This window comes from Cariama cristata, unplaced genomic scaffold (genome assembly GCF_000690535.1).
Source record: "Cariama cristata isolate BGI_N322 unplaced genomic scaffold, ASM69053v1 scaffold5534, whole genome shotgun sequence".
NCBI lineage: Eukaryota > Metazoa > Chordata > Aves > Cariamiformes > Cariamidae > Cariama > Cariama cristata.
Genome location: NW_009613403.1, coordinates 6157 through 17880, shown reverse-complemented (window position 1 = coordinate 17880; position 11724 = coordinate 6157). Strand labels below are relative to the sequence as shown.

General features: G+C 43.9%; 1 protein-coding gene across 1 annotated transcript in view; it reads right to left on the bottom strand.

Annotated features, from left to right (window-relative positions):
* Window positions 1-11096, bottom strand: part of LOC104160779 (MAM domain-containing glycosylphosphatidylinositol anchor protein 2-like) — a gene marked incomplete at its 5' end in the record, with an annotated part of 15166 nt that extends 4070 nt beyond the window's left edge. The window contains 3 exons of the mRNA XM_009698995.1: window positions 3051-3181; window positions 9665-9823; window positions 10941-11096. Of these exons, the coding sequence (XP_009697297.1) occupies window positions 3051-3181; window positions 9665-9823; window positions 10941-11096 (446 nt within the window). The remainder of the gene's footprint in view (window positions 1-3050; window positions 3182-9664; window positions 9824-10940) is intronic.
* Window positions 11097-11724: the final 628 nt, after the last annotated feature.

Sequence of the window (11724 nt, the reverse complement as noted above, 5' to 3'; positions counted from 1 at the left end):
GAGAGGAAAGTGTCTTGTCTTCTCCCCCAAGTACAGCTTGCCCTCCTGCTCCTTGGCAGCAGGCATATAACCAGTCAATGCAGTTTAAAGTCAAATCTTTCCTGATAATGAAAAACACTGCTTCCAGACAAAAGGACTCTATACAAATACAACAGCCAGCATTTAATTAAAATCTGCATTTGGCAGTGTGTTTTATGGGCCTCAGAGACGGGTTGCTATTAGCCAGCTTGGCCACATGCTCAGAACAAATCACTGCAGATGAGTGCTGGCAAGGCACGGAGCACAATCCAGCCTGCAGTTCACAGCTATTTGCAGGAGGTGCCAGATGATCAGAATCCCTTATCAGTATCCTCCAAAACCTATTATCTGCATGTCTGTGACTTTACAAAGCTCTTGTTAAAAATACAGCATTTAGCTGAAGAATAGAGGGGCTTATGCCTACAGCAAAGGCCACTCTGCTCTCTTAACAGGGGAAATGGAAATAAACCCCTATAGTGCCTCCAGAGTTATCCCGAGTGTCTCCGGGGGATTCAGCTCGTGCTTCTTCAATAGGATTTCAGACAGATTTTACCTTTCTGGCCAGTATCCTAATAAGAAGTAGAGAGGAGCCTCATGAATGTCCCCAGGCGGGCAGCGTGATGACAAGGGTGTAAGCCCATTACAATCGCTGTAAGGGGCTGAAGATCTCAGCGGTCCGGCAGGGTCATTCACTTAAGGGCAGATCAGTCTCTCTTTTCCCAAAAATGCCTTTGACACAAGAAGGTGTCAAGGAAAGTGTAGCTGCAGGTGATGGCAGTGCTCCTACTCAAATCGGAACTAAAATTGGCACCTTCCTAGATGCCAACGTGCAATGTATCACTTCCACGCGCTCTCTTTTTTTGTTGTTTATTCTTTAAACATAGGTAATAAGTGACTATCTTACTGACATAGCTTTTATGCAATACTTTTTCTGATTCAAAGCACCGTAGTCCTCTCAGTTCTTCATGACAGAAGCTTTGCTATGTATCACAGGGACTGGGAAGGTATAAAACAAACCTAGGCTGCACTTTTACCCATATAAATTAACCTATAAAAAGTTTTAATTCTGTGTCAGTGTACTGTTTTAATGCAAAGATTCACTTCAATTCACCCTCCTTAAATTTAACTAGGAGATTTATATTCTTTCCTACTTAGACTCCTAAATGGAAAATAAAGTTTGCTTGATGCAAGAGCTGCTAAAAAAGTAATTTAAGGTTCCAACCACTCTGACATTTATTTGTTATATTTGTGCAGAGCTTCACGGCTTTACATTCATTTTATGCTGAACCCTTTAAACACAACAATGTAAAAGGTGAAAAATAGCCAAGTAGAGGAGCTTCCATGTTGTGCCCCAGCTAGTGGCACCAGTGAATACGGTTTTAAAGCAACGCGAGTGGGTGCACCAGTAGCAGGAGTGACCCCTGCAACTTTTCTGAAAGCAACAGGGCCCCGTGCAAGGGCTGATGCTCCGACTGCACGGTGGATGCAGCAGCCTGGGTACCGGGACCTGCTGGCTGTGGCCTCTGGCTCCTCTGCCAATGCCTCACCCTGGACGGCCCCCTGCAAGGCAGACACCCCAGCTTGCCCTTCCACCCAAACTCACACCTTCCTCTCCATGCTGACGACGTGATCCCAGGTTTGCACCCCATCACCCTCCTCCACGCCTCTGCATTGCTGGCACCAAATCCTTTGCACCTCTCTGCCTGGAGCTGATGTCCTCGTCCTTCCCCTGCTTCTCCTAAAGCCCGTCCCAGGCCTCAGGAATCCCTCTCGGACACAACTGCGATCACTTTGGTTTCAGCTTCCCCAGCCATCTCTTCTCCTCCTTTACCAGTCCATTTATTATGTTCCGACACTAAATCATTCTTCTCTCCTTCACTGTTCAGACTTCTTGGATTTATCCTGACTTCACCAATGCAAAACTCACCCACTCTGATCAGCTCCCTTGTACTTGGTCCCGTGCACCGAGTGTATTTTAACACTCGTATCCCTCTTCTGTGCACTCTTCCTCCCCAGTTCTGCCACTTTGTCCCACTCAAACATCATGTAATGCTATAGTTCACATATCCCTCTCATTCAATTTTCCTCTGATTTCTCCCCATGCAATGCTTCTGCGATCATGTTTCCCAAATCATTTCTCTTCCATCATTGCCTCTGATGCATGGAAATAAAAACAACGGGTCAGGATCAGTAATTACCCATAAAGTGAATCCCAATCTGCATGTCTAAGGTGGCAATTTTGACTTGCACCAAACGACTCTTTTTTTATCTCCCCCAGGGGACCTGGAGGTTACAGACAGGGGACAGAGGAGCCGGGAGAACATTGAACCGCAGGGCACAGCTTGTGACTCCCGTCATCCACGATGATACCCTCAGCCTCAAACACACAAGGGCTTGCTCGCGGCAGCTGCCTTTTTGGGTCTGTTCCAGTTACAAACAGCTCACAGCGTGAATGAGAACTGCCCGTAATAGTCTATCAGCATCTCACTGTCAAACCAAAAATGAAATGTGTGAAAACCTGTCATAACTTGCATGCGCCTAGTGAACGAGGGGTGCAGCTCTGCTGTACCAGAGCTCTGCGCAGGCAGCAAGGCTGCTTTGGTACCTTTCAGCAAAGACTCACAGATCATTCCTTTTTCTGCAGAAAATGTATGCATTTCAAGAGACCTCTAACACAGGCACTGTATCATGGACCCTAAATATTTTTTCACAAGAAGGAATTTTGTATTCCAGTTGCTAATCTGAAATAAAAAAAAACGTTTTACATTGGCTACCAGCATCTTCTGAAAACTGAAAGACATTTTGCCTTCAAGCAAATAGCTGCTGTTCTGCCACTGAAGTGTGCTTTATTAAGCTCTACGGTGCTCACCTATTTAAAGCAAGGAAAGCAATTATCTGTCCATAAAGCAGCTTTCAGAGCTGAAATGATGTTGTGAAATCCTGTGTCAGAAGGAAAGGGTCAGCGTACACAGGCCCCCTCCCTCCAAAAACCGAATACTCCCGTTCCTGCTGTGCGATGCACAAGCCATTACCTGAAATGAAGTTGGGGGGTTTATATTAACGCGGGCTTGGTTCCAGTGCTGTCCCTTATTTCCACTTGAAGACCACAATGGGTTCTCTATCGCAGTCTGACCTTTCAACCGCAGGTAAACGTTCAAGCTTCCTAGAAGAGAGGTGGAGAACTGGAATTGGTTAGGCTCTCTGATGGAGCAGAGACGCTGGGCTGGGTATGGCAGCAGTCCCCTGCTCATCCCCCTCCCCATTTTACATGGGCCTCCGCTAGGTCTGAGTGGCTGTGGAGAGTTTCTTGTCATAAATTCAAAAACTATTGAACTTCTGAACACTGTGAACTGGTGATGTGAATTCACAGCAGAGGGGAACTGAGTGCGCGGGGAGTGCGCTCCCCCGTTGCTCCCTGCGGCTCAGGAAGGACACGAGGCTTCCCAGGGTGAGACAGGCAAAAAGGGTTTTCTGTGCTTTAGTGTAAATGAGGCATTTATAACCTCCTTACCCAAGGATAAATAAGCAACTTGGTTGCTTTATGCTTAGCTCCTGCTTATAAAGACTGTTCACCTTTTTGTTTACTCTGTACATCATTTAACCAATGGAGTGCCGTAGAGCCTGGCAAGTCTATCTCAGAGATAGACGTGATGCCCTTACTGCTGCTAAGGAGTATTTTTGAAGAACAACATAATCCTGAGTTAAAATAACCTCATTAAAGTCCCTCACTGTGGAGGAAAACCCCACAGACCTGGGTCTTTCCCTGCTGCTGCCCGTTAAGTTACTGGTTCCAGCACAGACACTACTCGCAACAGGTAACAGATCGCCTGCATTCAGCAGCCCTTCTCTCTGGTTAACCTCACTGTCTCAGACCACGAGCAGAAACCAGACTGACTTGGTGCACCAAGAGACAGCAAATGCATCGACTTCATTTATCAGGGTTCAGTAATTCACATAGTTTGGAGATTTTGTTCCTTCTTGCCCACCACTGTCATCTGCAGATACGTGGGCCCGTGATGTCTCTTTGTACTATGTAAGTCACCGCATTAGCCTTCATTCAAGAAAGTTCACAGTCAAGTTCACACAAGACCACTGTTTTTTTCGGGTGTTAGGCATGGCAGCTGGGAAGCTCATACAAATTATATTTGTAATGAAACCTCTCAGATCGGAGGCAGCTGCACAGTGACTCAGCCCTGCTAATAAAAAGTTCTTATTTCTAGCAACAGCAAAACTCAGCGTCTTGAAAAACATAAGGCTACACGTGTAATGGAGCAGCAAATATTCTCATCACGGCTATTTCACCAGGGTGCCCAGAATGAGGCCATACATCTTCTTTGAAGGAGGTGGGGGAAGCGATGCTCGCTGGAGCGACTGGGCGGCACCGTGTCTCCCACCTGCCTCCCACTGCAGAATTTTATTTTTCAAATGCAGGGGAGGGTGCAGAAGCAGCACAAAGGAAACACAGCTTCTGACGAGGACATTCTGTCTCTGCCTACACACACACTACTGGGTAAAACAAAAAGACCTGAAACAGCAAGGGCTTGCAAGAAGGGAAATGCTCAGGAGGGTTCCCTGCAGCAGTCCTGCAGCCCAGCTCCGTAATGTGTCGCAGGGCTGCTCACAGCCAGCGGCTGCTCAGCCTCAGCCCTCTTCCAAACGGCAACGACAGCTCTTGGGCAAGGTTTGTACTGTTCAGATACAACAGCTCTCCCTTCCTTCCCATCTGCTTCCCTCCAAGACTTTTTTCAACAACTGTGCTGGGTCTACGGTCTGAAAAAAGGCAGGGTCTTAGACAAGACTACCTAAAGTTATAAAATAGAGTTATACATAATGTTATTTTTCTAAAAGACAAAAAGCAATGGCCCTATGAAGCAAGGGATGAATTGCTGGCTAATTGTTTCACCTCTTTGTGCAGGCTGATACAGCCCATGTTGCAGGGCTCTTTGGAATAACTGAATAATTTAGGTATGAAAAGCATGTAATTCCATCACTGCTGAGGTTACAGAGATTTAAGATTGTTCATAGCATACTCAGCCTCTCTGTGTCACATGATTTCTTCAAATTCACAGCAGAACGATAGCAGTCTTACTTAAAATATAAAATAGCCATTACTGTACCAGATACGCTCAGTCGTTGTCCAGCGTGTTGGTTAGTATGGATGTACCTGCCTGACCCTCATTGCTAGATATGCACACACACCTGCCCAAAACATCACTGAAAACTTAACGAATGACACCTCCAACTGATCCTTATCCTTCAAATTCTGCCAGTAAGGTTTTGGAAAAGTTACACAGCCTTTGCAAAGCAGATGCTGTGGGGGAGGATAGGTTGGCTACAGAGCTCACACTGACGTGTGGCCAGCAAGGATGCATCTAAAGATTTCAAACTCTTCCAAACTCTAGGCAAATGGGTAATGAAGTGACTCTTGGGTAGGAGACAAAAACAGTGTGCAGGAGTAACAACTGTGAATTAAGGAATAAAGTTTACTCTCTGACAGCGTCCTGCCAAGAGAGTGCAGGGTGCTCCGGAGACATCGCCAGCTGCAGCACCGGGGTGGCATTTTGAGAGCTCGTCACTGTGCGAACACAAACAGCTTTCACAGTATGCTCTGAGAGCATGTTCTGCTTCCACTTTTTGTTTTGTGATGGCTCTCTAATGACAAGAAAAATTATTGTTCTTGGAGTGCCATTTGAGGGTGTAGATGGAAGAATGGGAAATATAGATTGTTTTAAAAGATGTCGACACCTATAATGGAACTACAGCCTCTTTCTGTCTCAACGTAGAGACACAATAAGGACAGCGATTCTTCATTTTCTTCTTCCCCAACAATGGCTTATTGTTTGCTGCAAATCAAGCAATGGGAACTTCTACTTCTCTTATGCTTTAGGGATAATCTACCTTCTCCTTTTGAAGGGTGTGGAGCAAAGTGCATGCCGTTTCTCTGGCAGTCAGTATTCTCCAAGTTAGCTCTGTGTGATCTGTCAGGAATTACAATCATCTGACTTGTAAGTAAGAGCCATCTGTTTCAGGTAACGAAACACTTTATCTTCCTGAATCTCAGTGCCATGGCGTGGGACATAGGTCCTTGTTTATTTTGTCAGAGCTGTGCTGCAGCGTAAGTGCTAATCTCAGATCTGTGCTCTGCTCTCTGCAAAGACTCCCAAGTACCTCTTCTTATTGCTACAGAAATTTTCAGCCTCTTCTCCAGGGACACCGAAGACCTGAACAGCAGGCACAGAAGCTGACCTGGATAAACTGGTAGTTTGTTTTTTTTTTTTCCAATATAGTGCAACAGGCATATTTTCAAATTGATGTCACTGGTGTCACTCATTTTTAAGAATGAAGGATGAGTATCTTTTCCCTTAAGCCTCCAAGACCAGTCCACACCAGCAACAGAGCATCATTTCAGGATGACGTTCTGTTTTATTAGAGATTCTTCAAAACCTTGTCAGAAATGCAGAAACAATTTGATCAGCACCGCAACTGTTTTGGAAACAAAGTACTTTGCCCCTGAGACATGGGAGTAATAACCTTAATACTGCTTGGAAATTTTATGGACACTGATAACTAGGGAGAATAAAGCAATCCAGGAGAAATGGACGGGGGGGGGCTGAACAATGCTGCAGCACTTTGGGTGAAAAATCAAAGGTTAATGGCCATGCACCTTCTCCAAACACACTGTTTCCAGGTCCGAGGAAGGAAAAGGCTGGAACTTATTTAAGCCAAATTCCCCTGAAAGTCACTTCCAGTTTTCAATTAAGTCAAGGCAAGAATCAGCAGCTCATGGTTATTCAAAAGAGAGATCCTACAGCACAGAGCTCATATACGACGTCTCAGTTAGCAGCTCCTATCCTGCTCTTGTGAAGACATCAATGCGCTGGCAGTGCTTATCACAGCCGATAGCTCATTCCCAAAAGGGGATAAGAAGCACCTTCGATATGTCAGCTGCAAATTCCAGAACAGCAGTGAAGGGTCAAGGCTTCTAACAGCTTGTGATAAAACAGTCAATCTCTTTCAGCAATAAGATTTAGAATTTTCCACGGGGGATTAATCCTTAATAAAATGTAATTCTTCTGAAAAAAAATATTATCAATTAAATATTTCCCACAGAATTGTTGAGGTTGGAGGCACCCTGGAGATAGTCCTATCCAAACCCCTGCTTAAAGCATGGTAGATGAGAGCAGGTTGTCCACGACCGTGCGCAATTGGATTTTGGATATCTCCAAGGAGAGAGACTCCACAAGCTCTCTGGGCAACCTGTGCCAGTGTTTGACCACCTTCACGGCTAACTTTTTTTTTTTTTCCTTATGTTTAAAGAGAATTGCCTCTATTTCAATTTGTGCTTATTGCCTCTTGTCCTGTCCCTGAGCATCTCTGAGCTCCATCTTTACACTCTCCCTTCAGGTATTCATGTGCATTGATCAGATCCCCCTGAGCCTTCTCCTCTCCAGGCCGAGCACCCCCAGCTCTCTCAGCCTCTCTCCATACCAGAGATGCTCCAGTCTCTTCATCATCTTCATAGTCCTGAGCTGCACCCTCTCCAGTAAGTCCATGTCTCTCCTGTACTGGGGTGCCCAGCACTGGACCCAGCACCCCAGCTGTGTTTCTCCAGTGCTGAGCAGAGGGGCAGGGTCCTTTCCCTTGACCTGCTGGCCACTCTCTGCCCAATGCAGCCCAGGAAGCTGGTGGGCTTCCTTACCACAAGAACACATCATCTGAAACACTGTGTCATGATAAGGTTTGATTCCTCTGGGCAAATCATTGTGTTATAATAACCCCTGTCCTAACCCAAAGTAATTTCTAAGACCACAAACCTTTAAAAACTCTTTAAAGCAGTTACGTCATCAATACGACTGTTCATACAATAATCATGTGCTTAAATTGTTAAAGTCTTAGAATTTTATCATTCATTAGGTTTTTCTTTTCTCTTCATTATCCTCATGTGAACAATTTCAGTGACAGAGTTCACATCTGGGGAATGAAATGGTATGTGTTTACTGATTTCATAATTTATTTCTCGTATGCATGTTGCATGCTCATGTGTTTCATAACATTTTGTCATTATGAGGAATAAAAATTTTGAATTTAGTAGACACGTATGAGCATGCATTCGAACACATGGCTGATGCTATGAATTTACTCTCCTCTGTTAAAGACAGAATAATACATAATTTTTCACAAAGCGATTTAAAAGTAGATAATGTTGAACATTAGCTAAAATTATGGTAATTATATTTTTTTAACATTAAAGAACAAAAGTGATATCAAGCAATTTTGGTTGTCGACAGCTAGGTGTCCACATTGCCATGAACAAATCCTATGTAGCAATGACCACTAACCATCATTGTCACCATCTTCACCTGTGGGCCAGCTCCTTCATCAGCCAGCATTATACAGGTCAAGTCAAGAAATTACACATACACAGGAAAGGGTGATCTTAGCAAAAAAGCTGAGGACACAGACCCTTGTTGAAAAGGTAGTCCAGGAAAAAAAAAAAACAAAACAAAACAAAATTGCACCAATGAGAGGTCACTGTTTTGTGGACAGATGTCAGCCTCAGTGGCTGTTTTTCTTAGACTTTATCCCAACTCTAAGGCATTCCAGAAAAATTCTTTGACCCTTTATGTTTGTAACTTTGCTCTTCACTGTCATATACCAGAAATAGTCTGGTATATGACCATATAGGGCAGTTTATATTTTTTCACTAAGCATGGCATGGCTCAATCGTTTCCTTCTAATAAACAGCCAAGCTCCTGCTGCAACATAGAGCCAGGAGAATTTAGATCTGGAGCTGCGTTCATGTGCTTGCAGTGCAGAAACAACTAACAAAAAACCTAAGTGAACTTGTCTGCTGTATTTAAAATCTGAACTCTGCCTGGGGGCAGGCGAAGGTTTTCCGAAGCAACCACCAGAATGCACTGTGAGGATGTGCTTGCCCTTGAAATATATATAAAAATACAACAAGTCAGGTCAGCTTGGCACTGGAAAGCCTCTTGACACACCGGTGAGCACCGAGCACCCCAGAGGGATTTACAGGATTTATAAAGATTGGCTCTCTATCGTTTATACTTTTATGTTTTCCCACACCTTTTTTTCACACTACAGAAAGAAATCAAGTGTGTGTGCTGAAAGAGCTATGACTAAAAACAGACTTACAGATGCACCTTGAAAATATATACTCCCACAGCTTATGAGCGAATTGTTCACGACTTTTACAAAGGAACCGTGTGCTGCCGCATCGCGCACGGGCTGCGCCGCTCCAGCTGCCAGCACGTGAGGAGTGCTCCTGCCAACTGCTTGATCTTGAATCTAGCCAGGAGCGACTCAAAACACTGCGCTAGTATCAGGCAAAGTCCTTGCAAACATTACCTCTTCTGTTTTCACGCCCTAAAGTTCCCATGCTGAAAACCTCACACATACACCAAATACTTCCCAGCTGTAAGAGAGGCTCCTGTTAGCGCGCTGATTAGTGGAAAACACAGTTTTACAGCAATCAGGACACCGTCAGGCACCTCTCTTGCTAGCTTTGGTTGCAATGGCCCCTTGCAGGCATTGGCAGTCTTCCCATGCTTTTCTTTCATACGAGTGACATTTCTCCTGCTATTTCTCCCAAAGTGAAAAGATAAGGTCATTGGCTTTCTCTCACCTATGTGCTGTCCATACATGTGATAGTAGAAGCTAAAACAATAGGCAGTGTTCGTAGCTCCGTAAGGATTTTTTGGAGCGACACTGAAAACAGGACTAACAAGTCTGGCCTTTTCTCCTTCCAGCCTGGGGCGAGATGTCTCAATGTACATGTAGAAACCTAGGGGAAGTCCAAATGGAAATCGTTAGGTTGCAGTCTTCAAAATCCAACACATACACATGCAGGAAGACACCAGGACTATCAAGCATCTTGATTCATTTTCCACATTCATCTCACATCACCATGGTTTCTGGGACATATTTCTTCTGCATTAAGCCCATGTGTTTTCCACAACTGCTTCAAAGACACATTTTCTACCAAGAGAAAAAGCAGGTCTAGCAGGTCCGTACTCATAAACAACTTCAAATTGATGTAACATTGCATATGCGCAAGAAAAGGAAAAAAATCTTTATGACGGAGTTCAGACTTCACTCTCAAGGTTGCAATTTGTTCCTTTAAACAGTGAGCAGGGAGGACTTGTAAAATAAAAGGAAAATGACTCGATGGAAACTTCTCAAGGAACATTTTCAACTGGCCGTGTCAATCACATATTCAAAAGCTCACTTTCACAACAGAAGACAATATTAATTTATTCTGATCCTGGACTGTGCCAACAACAGAGATAGTATTTACTTAATCCCACCAAACAAATACAATGCAGGATCATTTTTTTTTCCACTTTGGTAGCGTAGGCAGGGGGCATACAATAAAATTGCACGAGTTACTGCAGTACTTGATAAATTCAACACAATATGCCTGACTTTTCAAATGCAAATACACACTGCAGTCAAGATGGCACGTTTCCATTAACCGGGGTAGCAGACTGAAAATTACACATTTCAGCAACACCCAAAGTAAAAATGGGGCAAAAAAAAATCTCTTTGTGACAGTCTGAGAGAGTCCAAGTTAGAATTTAAATGACATAAACCAGAATAATATTTCAAGATGTGCCAGAATATTTCCCCACTAGACTATAACGTGAAAGCAATCGTTTTGAAAATGGCACAATAGAAACAATATAAGATGGTTAATGGCACTGTTAGTGGGTTGTGCTTTGGGACCAGCCGCATGCCTCAGCACTGGCAATTTCTTTTAGAAGTCCTTGACATATGCTTATTCTTGGTATGATCAAGAAAAATGATGTAGCTGGCTGAATTGGCTGTCCTGGACATGTCCCTCACCCCGACGGAGCAGTAAAGCTCCCAGTGCTGGGGGACCAGGGACCGCTGGGGCTTACCTTCCTTGGAGCCAGTCCGATCTGCATTTGGCCCAGTGTTTGGGGTGTATTTTGTGTCTCTAGTGGCAGTGCTTTGTTTTGTCCAGTCGAAATTGTCCGTGTCATCTTGAGTGAAAAGGCAAATGTTACCGTCCTCAAACCCACAGTGGAACTCTCCTGCCAATGCAGCAAATGAGCAGAAATTTAGTGGCTGAAGCTATTCATCCTATGCTCATTTGTTAAAGTACTTTTCAATTCTAACAAACACATTGTGGGATGATGCTTATTAACAGCACTGGAAAATAAACATACATTTATTTTATGTCAATTACTAGTGTTCAGTGTACGTTTTCTTATGCAGTGACCCCAATGAAAAAGAAATCACGGTCATCAATCTGTGTCAGTGTTACTTGAAATTGTACTCAAATCTTATTATACAGCTCCTCCTCACATATTCAGATGCATACAATCGCCCTTAGAGATACCGTGTCTTCTTACCCAGCTAGCATTTCTAAAAAGCTGAGAAGAACAGGCAGCATGTCTGTAAAACATGAACTACGGGGAAAAAAAAGTGAGATGTGGGTTATTTTGGTTTAGGGATAAGAATATTAGGGAAAAGAGGACAGCAACTTTTCAAAATTAAATCATTATCTCCAAGTGACATCTCCTAAACTATTCTTGGTTTTCAATAGGGATGGGAAAGCAACTAATGGCTAAAATGAGAGCAAAGGAGCTTTAAGGTAGGCATGAAGAAAATCTCTACAAATCGGGACAGTGAAGCACATGAATAGACTGCTCAGGAAGA